Below are 12,388 nucleotides of genomic sequence, written 5' to 3'. Positions count from 1 at the left end.
GATGCAGTCTGCATAAAACATAAAAAACACCGCTCAGTGACATCATGGACTTTGATGTAAGTCATGGCACGAACAGTGACTGCTTAAATAGCTCCTCAAAGCCTTGCATTTTTAACACATTCGTTTTAAGCAATGCCTCCACGGTATGAACAAAGGCTATCTAACGTCAGATGAAGTAGAACAATGTTGTCTTTGAAGTTGAATCATATACAGCTACGTTAAAGCGACTTATGTATATTGTATTACATTGATGATAATTTAAATGAAATTCAAATGGAAGCAATTTTATATTTCATTTCAATAGATGTAGACACAGCAGCTTCTGCAGCAGTAACATGCAGCGGCTCCAGAAGCAAAAACAACAACAACAAATATAAAAGCCATAGAAACACGACAGTGACTTGAATTGATATAGATATGTTAGTAACAGGCTAAGTGGGGGGGGGGGTCAATATTTTACAGATAAAATCGGGGGGTCATTATTTTATAAGGGGAGTCAGTATTTTATAGAAAATGGTCATTATTTTATATAAAATAATGACCGGGGGGTCATTATTCTATGGGGGTCACTTTACAACGTTACACCGGCCTTTTCATTTACAAGTAAACATGATTACGGAACCTCTAATTGCAAAACGCATGAATGCTTCCTTCTAACTAAGTTCAAATATTAATTGTCCAGTAAACAGCGGTCAAAAAGAGGCTTCGAAAGCATATCATGGATAAAACAAGGGTGTGTATAACAATCACAATAATCATTATGATTGTTTATAATATTTGAATAAAATATTAATTATTGGTTTACTTTATTCATTGCAGATACATTCTAAGTCATCAATAAGCTAGACTAGACGCCATGTTGCACATAGTTGTGACGTCAGTGTGCGTCATATCCGGTTTTCATGCGTTGCTAGGGGTGATTAGTGTCATCGTGGGCATCATATCGAGCAGCAAATCTGAGGTTTGGCTGGCCCACTGTGTCTCCCCAATTTGGAGCGGAGGATTTGTAAGTGAATTATTGCCATTTGCTCCTATCACTGTACAGTAATAAGTAAACAATTCTAACTGTATGTAAGATATCAACTTTGGCGATCTACAGAAAATAAAGTGGGCATACCTCGTCCTTGATCGACTTCAAATTAATGAACAGAAAATTTGAAAAAAATCCTCGACTATGATTGGCCCAAACGAAAAAAAACAAATACCTAAGTTTGCTTAGAAACTAAATGTTTATGACCAGTGATTTATCGAGTGGTTAAAAAGCTTAAATGCTAGTCTACTAGTGCAAAACACGTCATATGTGTACTATATGGCATCGGATCAGTGGAATTATATATCACATTAACATTATAACAGAACCAAAATACACGCATTAAATATACATGTAATACAGCTGTACTACTAAAATTATTGACACATGCCACAAACACAATTGTAACGTAGTCTTTAAAATGAAATGACAAATGATGTTTGCCAAAACAGAGTGAAAATTCTATTTTTTTTCCTTGGTCTAACATGTATTACTAGATGTAGTTCGTAGTTAAAGAAACGATAAAAGAATCTAAGAAATCATGAAAAATGCAAACATGTTTTTCCTTTGGAGAGTTGGTGAACGCCCCAATGTTGGCCTGTGCTTCGTCCTCACTGTCTCCATTAATATCAACGGTGTTCCGATTTTATCATTTTGAGAATAAATTGTTTCATATAACGTATATGTGATAATTGTGATCATGTATTGTATACTTGGGTTCGCTTGTTTTGTGATCATGTATTGTATACTTGGGTTCGCTTGTTTTGTGATCATGTATTGTATACTTGGGTTCGCTTGTTTTGTGATCATGTATTGTATACTTGGGTTCGCTTGTTTTGCCATTTTTTGAATGCCCACTGTCGAACTAGCACGTCATTATTTTATTTAGAATGTCCAATGCCGTGCTATCACGACATCCATGATAGCTTAATTTACAAGAAAACAAAATAAAACAACTAACTGTCAACGGAAATATAGATTTCAAACCCGTTTCTTGACACGAACATGAGCGTGTTGATTGGTATTGTCTGGTTTGCTCCTTGAAGAACACGGGGAGTGCAACGTGGTATTTTATTCTCTAATATTTTTTATAGATGTTTTATTGTAAATTAGTGAGACAGCATGCTGATCTTCAATTTAAATGATTCAGTAGCCTTTTGGAGGCACTTTCGAAGGAAATAGTTTTTATAAAAAAGCCATAATTTATGGGTTTTTTGTGTGTATTTTTTGCCTTGCCACACGTAGCTGAAAATGGCACAGATACAAACCTAAACATGTGGCATTACACACCTAAACATGTGGCAGTACACACCTAAACATATGGCAGTACACACCTAAACATGTGGCAGTACACACCTTAACATGTGGCAGTACACACCTAAACATGTGGCAGTACACACCTAATCATGTGGCATTACACACCTTAACATGTGGCAGTACACACCTAAGCATGTGGCATTACACACCTAAACATGTGGCAGTACACACCTAAACATGTGGCATTACACACCTAAACATGTGGCAGTACACACCTTAACATGTGGCAGTACACACCTAAACATGTGGCAGTACACACCTAAACATGTGGCAGTACACACCTAAACATGTGGCAGTACACACCTAAACATGTGGCAGTACACACCTAAACATGTGGCAGTACACACCTAAACATGTGGCAGTACACACCTAAACATGTGGCAGTACACACCTAAACATGTGGCATTACACACCTAAACATGTGGCAGTACACACCTAAACATGTGGCAGTACACACCTAAACATGTGGCATTACACACCTAAACATGTGGCAGTACACACCTAAACATGTGGCATTACACACCTAAACATGTGGCATTACACACCTAAACATGTGGCAGTACTCACCTAAACATGTGGCATTACACACCTAAACATGTGGCAGTACACACCTAAACATGTGGCAGTACACACCTAAACATGTGGCAGTACACACCTAAACATGCGGCAGTACTCACCTAAACATGTGGCATTACACACCTAAACATGTGGCAGTACACACCTAAACATGTGGCAGTACACACCTAAACATGTGGCAGTACACAGTAAACGAGTGATTTTTCAAACGGGTGCTTATTCAAAGCAAAGGCAAGGTTCCAAATGTTTACGTGCTATTTGTGTGAGAATAATTCTGACGTGAATTCGAATATTCAATTATTCAAATATTCGAGCACCATAGTTCTGTTTAAATGAGAAAAACACAAACTAAATGTATCCAACATATCAAGCAGTATCTTTTGTTTGAAATGATTAGGTGTTGCAGACTCTTCAAAAAATTATGATTGAAATATTGAAATATACTAAGACATTTCGCTAACACACTTTGGATAAGGACATTTTTGTGTACCAAGACTTTCATGTTATGACCAGATTAAAATTCGACAACAATGGTCGTGAGGCCACAACAAAATGATCAGTTGTTTGTGGGATTTACCGCACCTCTTTTTTCCGAAATGTAAACACAAATTGAACCCGCACCTAAATTTTGGCGAGACTGACGTCTTTCATAGTATTTCTTGAACAGTAATAAAATCTAAATATATGCTTACAATTTTCTGATCAAAGTTAATTTGCCTGTTTGTGAAAACGTATAAAGTTGTTTTCAAGAAGTAAATCTGCAAATTAAACAAACAAAAACATTTTTTCTAGGCTAAAACGTGTTTGTTAAATTGTTTGAATTGCTTAAGCACATGCAGATTGTTCATATTATCCTGAAACTGAACCTGAAACCAGGTTGATTAAGACCATATGAAAAACAGTTAATGTCGTAGTAACTTTCTTTCATTTAATTCGGATATGTTGAGTTTTCGGATATCATTTTGCGGTTTGACTTATCTTGACGAGTAGGATGTTTCATTTTAGTTCATGAGGCAGAAAAGGAAATCTAGGCACCCTGAAAGCAGAAAGTGTGATTGTACTAAGCATTTTCATAATATTTTCTGCTTCTATGGACATCAAATTAGATTGGCATAATTTACCAATCATTGCAGTAAACATGTTCTTATTGAGAATTTGAAGTGAAGAAAGAACATTAGAATTTAACCATGATTATAAACTCTGGAAGCAATAATAAGATTGGCTGTCCAAAGATTTCGCCCAGTGATTCACAGTTGTAATCAACATCAGCTTTCGACAACTCAACTTTTAAGTGGCATGTTAGAAGAGTAGATTATCCGGTCTTGTAAAACGGTCCAGATTACATGTCCTCTTGTCCTGGGTGTTTCTCATAGACTGCTGATGCATAAACATCTATATTTCCCAAATCTCAACTTCTCAACGTGTAATTATGTATAAAACTATAATACAGTGGATAGTGTGGCATTCTGTATACAACAAAACAGTAAAATTAGTGAGGTGTTCTTTCAATTCAAAACGCACTGTTCATGTAAAACTACTGCAATGTTGTTTTAATTTCATGCTGTACCTATATACATAATAATACTAATATGCAAACAACACCTGTATATACATTATAATACTAATATGCAAACAACACCTGTATATACATAATAATACTAATATGCAAACAACACCTGTATATACATTATAATACTAATATGCAAACAACACCTGTATATACATAATAATACTAATATGCAAACAACACCTGTTTATACATTATAATACTAATATGCAAACAACACCTGTATATACATTATAATACTAAAATGCAAACAACACCTGTATATACTATATACACTATAATACTAATATGCAAACAACACCTGTATATACACTATAATACTAATATGCAAACACCATCTGTATATACACTATAATACTAATATGAAAACAACATCTGTATATACTTAATATTTAAATTAGGCGTAATTCTCAGCAATATTTTACAGGTGTAATTTGAGATTTACAGGTGCAGAATTTACAGGCGTAATTTGAGAATTACAGGTGCAAAATTTACAGGCGTAATTTTAGATTTACAGGTGTAGAATTTACAGGCGTAATTTCAGATTTACAGGTGTAGAATTAACAGGGCTACAATAATGCAGTTAAAACATTTATTCTTGTCTATAATTAAAAAAAAACACAAATAAAACAACAACATTACAATTTTTTGCATGCATTTAACAAGAGTATTAATCTTTATTGAATTACAAAACTTATGGTAAAGGAGCTCACACAATGAAATTAAATATCCTAAATTTGTATAAGCAAACAAAATCAATGGCATTTCTTATAGTCACTTTTTATAATTGGCACTACACGGTTTAAAAGTTTTTCTGAACTCTATATATTCCCCTAAGCACAGCGGATTGAGGCATAACTCATTGGATAATGAAAATGCCAGACGAGATCATTATCAAATAGAATGCATAAATGTTAAAAAAGTGTTGGTCCACTTTTCAGTTGAATGCACTGTCCTTGCTGCAGAGCACACCTCTCTTTTAAGATGGCTTTTCTTTTAAGATCTCCGTCTATCAGAATATGACTATGGTCCAGGCGTTTGACCTGCAATCACAAACAACAACAATGCTATCATTCCTCATCACTACTCATTTACTGCCATGATATATAGCTAAGTACATAAATTAAAAATGTTATTAAATTAGAAATGTTATTGTTATAAAAGCATTTATATTTCTACTTCATGCCTACATGGGTTTATAAAAAATATAAAGTTTCAAAGTTGAAACTCAATGAAATAACAGATGATTTAGCAACCCACCATGAAGCAGGGACTGCCTTTCATGTTCTTAAGCTTTCCAATCTTCCCACCATATCTTGTCTGGTCACATGGGATCCTAATCTTTGTCACACGGGGCACAACATTGGTCATCTATAGTAATAAAATAAAATCATAAGGCATATACATACACACCCACATGATCACCAATGATAAATAAAGATGGCTTTGTTGGAGAATTATATCAATGAGAGTATATATAAAGTTAAATGCAGCTTTTACTGATAAGTTATAGAACTGGTGCAGGTATTCATATAATTACACACCTGTATACAATCACTAGGCTTCAAAGCAATCAGTGAGACATTGTGTTAATGGAGGTTCAGAGAGCATAACACAGACAATGTTTGTTTAAATGCTACCAGAATTGCAGAAACATTATATACTTAATCACAACCATATTGTATTTATGTTCTTTTTACTGTGTCATTTTATTAAAAATACATGTTGAAAGTGTTCTTACCTTAGGGAAAAGGTTTATCCATCCAAAATATGAAAGCTTAAGAAACCACCATGTTTACATGAATCTTCTCCATACATTTGAATTTCCTACAACCCACCAGATGAATGTTAACCTGATGCTGATTGGCTTAGACTCTCCAGGAAGCTATACTGCCTGACCTTTGAATGAACTGATAAGCCCAGGGTGTGATATACCTGGACTCATGGAGAGAAAATTTTGTTTAACATGTAACAATGGTAAACTTTTCAGCACTTTACCTATTGTTCATTAAGATGTAGATGTACATTGCTATAAAATTAGGATTTTCTACTATTAATATAACAAATTAAATCATGATTATATTTAGGAATATAACCAAGAAATTACATATAGTAGAAATATAACAAAATTGATTTGTTGAATGCAATATGATTTATTCAATCACCAACAGTGTTATTTGAGAAAAATTAATTCTGAAATTAAACATAATTTTTCTTTCTCAATTTAAGTCATATTAAAAAGAGTTTGAATTGCAGAATATTTTAAATTTAAATATTAACTTTACAGTGAAATAATTAGTTTTTAAAAGATATTCTAATGCACTGCTACTATAAAGATAAAAGTATTTTTAAACTAATTTTCCACTTTCATCTTTTATTCTCTACAAAAACACCTAAGTTTAAATTAACAGCAGTGTATGAAAAAAGTTAACTTTTTTTTCTACACTTAATTAGGCTCATAAAATTTCTATGTTCAATTTTACAGCTGTAATTTGTTTTTACAGGTCCAAATAGCACCACTCTGATGTAAATTACAGTCATGAAAGTATTCGAAGTTAAAATTTACAGCACAATGAGAAATTCCGCCTGTAAATATCAATGCTTTTCCTGCTCAAATTCATTTTCCAGGCGGTTTACACCTGTAAATGTGACTTTACTCCTCATTTACGGGTCTTTTACAGCTGTATTACAGTTGGAATTTTCGTACTGGTACATAATAATACTAATATGCAAACAACACCTGTATATACATTATAATACTAATATGCAAACAACACCTGTATATACATAATAATACTAATATGCAAACAACACCTGTATATACTATATACACTATAATACTAATATGCAAACACCATCTGTATATACACTATAATACTAATATGCAAACAACACCTGTATATACTATATACACTATAATACTGATATGCAAACAACACCTGTTTATACATAATAATACTAATATGCAAACAACACCTGTATATACATTATAATACTAATATGCAAACAACACCTGGATATACATAATAATACTAATATGCAAACAACACCTGGATATACATAATAATACTAATATGCAAACAACACCTGTTTATACATTATAATACTAATATGCAAACAACACCTGTATATACATAATAATACTAATATGCAAACAACACCTGTATATACTATATAAACTATAATACTAATATGCAAACAACACCTGTATATACATTATAATACTAATATGCAAACAACACCTGTATATACACTATAATACTAATATGAAAACAACATCTGTATATACTATATAAACTATAATACTAATATGCAAACAACACCTGTATATACATTATAATACTAATATGCAAACAACACCTGTATATACATTATGATACTAATATGCAAACAACACCTGTATATACATAATAATACTAATATGCAAACAACACCTGTATATACATTATAATACTAATATGCAAACAACACCTGTATATACATAATAATACTAATATGCAAACAACACCTGTATATACTATATACACTATAATACTAATATGCAAACAACATCTGTATATACACTATAATACTAATATGAAAACAACACCTGTATATACTATATAAACTATAATACTAATATACAAACAACACCTGTATATACATTATAATACTAATATGCAAACAACACCTGTATATACATTATAATACTAATATGCAAACAACACCTGTATATACATAATAATACTAATATGCAAACAACACCTGTTTATACATTATAATACTAATATGCAAACAACACCTGAATATACACTATAATACTAATATGCAAACAACACCTGTATATACACTATAATACTAATATGCAAACAACATCTGTATATACTATATAAACTATAATACTAATATGCAAACAACACCTGTATATACACTATAATACTAATATGCAAACAACATCTGTATATACATAATAATACTAATATGCAAACAACACCTGTATATACATAATAATACTAATATGCAAACAACACCTGTATATACTATATACACTATAATACTAATATGCAAACAACACCTGTATATACACTATAATACTAATATTAAAACAACATCTGTATATACTATATAAACTATAATACTAATATGCAAACAACACCTGTATATACATTATAACACTAATATGCAAACAACACCTGTATATACATAATAATACTAATATGCAAACAACACCTGTATACATCAGAGTAAAATGTGTTTTGCATCAAAGATGATAAGGTATATTGCTGCTCCAAGCATAACGATTGTGAGTCATATAAATTATCTTAGCGGAATAAAGCTAGTTTGCGGCTCAAAATCTTCTAATCATAAGAAACAGCAACTTTTAATGGGCACATCTTTATAGAACATACCGCTTTGCAGCTTAATGGAGGGCAGAAACTGTTTATTGAATACAAGAAGACCATTTTAAGCCAGAATTCGTTTTAAGCAGTTACTTTGGAACGCTTTTATATTATATTTTTTATGTTATGCCCTTGTGTTTTGCATTTCAGTTTATTATAACCGGAATACTAGGGATATTCTGCGCTCGCAGGAAAACTTCATATGTGGCAAGTATTCCTGACTTTTCCATAAAGGATATTTCTAATAAGTATGCATTTACCAAAAACACTGGTCATGGAGTGTAACAGGGACTCGGTCCACTAATTTGGTAAATGCTGACTAATAACCATTTAACAAGGTTAGTGTTTAAAATTATATGCTATCTACTGACCCAGCCTTTGTTCCAATGTACCGATTCACCTGATTACAATCGATAATGGTCGACTGCTGATTTAAAGATCATAAGGCAGATTTGAAAACAAAATGGCACCCTATTGGACAAAATTTAATTTAAAAGCCGTTTATGACAATAGATTCATTCGATTCATTACTTCTTGCCGCCCGTGCAGTATTTAGAGATTGTCTGGTTTCATGCAAATAACGTTTGCATCAAGTCTCAATTTTACGCGTAATTACTTCATATGTATTGAAGTATTACATAATATTTAATGTCATTTGCCGTTTTATGGACATATACACATTGAAATCGTGAGACTATTATAGCTTTTGCAAAGGCCACATGGTAGACAAATGGTTTCTCATCGTCAGTTAGTATTTGTCCATATAATATAATAGCTTATGTTATTGCTAGAACATATTAAATAATCGGTGTCTAATAGCATAATGGAGTTTACACATGTATTGACAATATTCTAGTAACTTAATGTCGAGCGTCTGACATCCATTAAGTGAGTGGGGGAAATATTTACCATATAAGGACTTGGAATCCGAGATGGCGAGCGTCATCACGTTCATGAATTTCCCACCTCCTACACCTGTATTTTGTTGGCACTGAATTGTCCTCTGGCTTATTTGTATAGCCTTGTCGGACAAGATTTACTTAGTATAGCGAGGAAACGTATATTTTATAACGTGATTTTTTTTCGCTGCTAAGATGAAACTACTTCTTGAATTTTGCTTAGACGTTTCCATGAATATCAGTTGTTTGAGAAAAAACACATTACAGTCCCAATTAGAATTACTTGCTGGCATAAAAGAATTTATCCTAGGCTAGGTAATATCATATTCGCCCTATATTTCCAGATCATGTGTTTCACGGCATTCTCTGTGGTTTCCATGGTAACAGCAGTGGTCAGTATCCAGCTGCTACGTCTCGGGCTTGTTAACCACACCACGGACGGACAGACGTTCCAAAAACACAATAAGGACACTTTAATAATCATTGCGCTTGCGCTGGCCGGAAGTGAAATCCTCATATGTCTGGTATCCACGTTGTTAAGCTGTCGCATGGCAAAGGTTGCCAAGGAGGAGTTGTGTAAACGCCGCGAGGGGATGTTCCATGTGAAGGTAGTTGGAAACAAAGATATTGTCGTTGTGACCAGCCACCTTACAGAGAAATACGACGATCACGTGCGCCTTAACGACGATACTGAACTCTAACACACATATTTACATCTTAGAATTGGTTAATCCAGGCGTTGCTCTGCCAAATATTCTTAAAGAATAGTTTTGTTACATCAACAACTTATTATTTGATACCGGTTAGCGGTTAATAGCCACCACATGGATTTAAGTATGACGCACGGTTTTAACTTTATTGCATGCTTCTAAAATAGCATTAGACTTTTTCGATTTCACTTGCTATTTTCCGTTCGTTTACTAACAGCACGATGTAGATTAGTAGATCATTATTAATATCTAGGTGTAGCTTTAGTAGCAGTACAGGGGCTGTTTGCACACTTGCTTGCATTTTTTCTCACGTTTTTATTTTCATTTCACCTTTAGGCAGATGCAGACGAAAATTACAATGACGTCACACTGTCGTCTGGACTATCTGACAATAATATTGCTGCTGCCGCTTCTGCTGCTTCTGGCAAAGAAGACGTTTTAAATGAAATGAATTTTCTTGATGTGTGTATTGATAAACATAATGGTGTAGCAGATATTGAGTACAGTGAAGAAGAAATAGAGCAAACTGAAGGTGTCGGTCAAGAAAACAATGATAATGATCTTGATTTCGAAGTACAGGAGGCAACTGTCCAAAAAGACAGTTTAAAAACTCCGCTAAGGTTAGATATAAACAGACATGTCCAAGTATTTACAGTTCTAGCGAACGACGATGGATCAACATCGCCAAGACCTGAAACCTGATGGAGGAGACCACTTCTATTTGGTGTGTTGTTACATTGCCGATGGTTCCTTAAGCCAAAGATGTTCTCGTGCCAGTATTCACGTTGGTTTAAATTCACTTGGAATAAACATGTTCAAATCAATTAGGTGCTTCTGTTTAACTGTGGAGCTGCTTACAGTGGACTGTGTTGTATACCAAGTAGAGCATTGCTATCCAATCACCGTGGTCGTATAAGTCATCGTCATTGTTGCTAGTAATTGAAGACAATGTATCTTCTTCAGCCTAAACAAAAAGCGCCTTTTCCATAGTATACATAAACGTGCATGCCTAAACTGATTTGAGACCGACCTCGCTCCATACAATGGGAAACCACAGTCTTATTTATTTGTAGTGTAAAGTGTCATTTCGTTGTAAGAACTAGTTTTGTTCTATCCGTCCAGGTACCGGTTTGTTGTACAGCTGTAGTAAACCACCTTTGTTGCTGTTGTTCTTTAGTGATATATATGTCCATGGCGCGTGTATATAAATTGATAAAACGGTTGATGTATTCAATATTATCTTTTATTTTATTTTATTTCATTTTTGTTAGTGCATTCTGCATACTTATGTTTGATTTTTTTTTGCTCATTGTTTATGACATAGTGATAGTTATTGTCATTTATGTAGTCACGTTAAGGTGTTCCAATGGCGATGCTGTGTTATAGCGTGTTTGTAAGTGAATGACTCTATTAATTCACTACTGTTGTTAAGGCAAATATGACTGTCAGATGTGTAAATTACTTATAATATATCATATGAGCGCTTGAAACTAACATAGATATTGTTCAGGGGAGCTACAATGAAAATTACATAATTTTTACAACGGCGATACATTATCACAAGTATACATGGCCAAGCGATTGAAATAGTACCATAAAATGTTTGGTAGAATATAAGAAATGCAACACCACTTCGGGCCATATGGCATTATTAAAGCCGGTCAGTCAGTCCTCGAAAGTGAATGGACCTCTGCTAAAGTGTCGGTCAATATACACTTCCGGGGCTGACTGGCCAGTCCTAATAATGCCATATGACCCTCAGTGGTGTGTACTATTTCTTAATTGTAGCTGCCATAAAAACATATACACATATGTTAATTTCAAGCTCATTAAATACACTATATCGCCTGGACACAAAGTGCGAACCCTATCAGTGACCTACTGGGGTCACACCTTGCCCGTCGCCTATC

The 12,388-nt window shown here is 33.7% G+C and overlaps 1 protein-coding gene across 1 annotated transcript in view; it reads left to right on the top strand.

Moving 5' to 3' along the window:
- Nucleotides 1-11,969, top strand: part of LOC128209563 (transmembrane protein 196-like) — a 29,651-nt gene extending 17,682 nt beyond the window's left edge. The window contains exons 2-5 of the mRNA XM_052913642.1: nt 820-1,006; nt 9,020-9,076; nt 10,113-10,376; nt 10,815-11,969. Of these exons, the coding sequence (XP_052769602.1) occupies nt 857-1,006; nt 9,020-9,076; nt 10,113-10,376; nt 10,815-11,180 (837 nt within the window). The 5' untranslated portion in view covers nt 820-856 and the 3' untranslated portion in view covers nt 11,181-11,969. The remainder of the gene's footprint in view (nt 1-819; nt 1,007-9,019; nt 9,077-10,112; nt 10,377-10,814) is intronic.
- The last annotated feature ends 419 nt before the right edge of the window (nt 11,970-12,388 follow it).

The sequence above is a fragment of the Mya arenaria genome, chromosome 11, assembly GCF_026914265.1.
Source record: "Mya arenaria isolate MELC-2E11 chromosome 11, ASM2691426v1".
Classification (NCBI taxonomy): domain Eukaryota; kingdom Metazoa; phylum Mollusca; class Bivalvia; order Myida; family Myidae; genus Mya; species Mya arenaria.
Note: the sequence above shows the minus strand (reverse complement) of the source record. Positions and strands in the feature narration are given on the sequence as shown.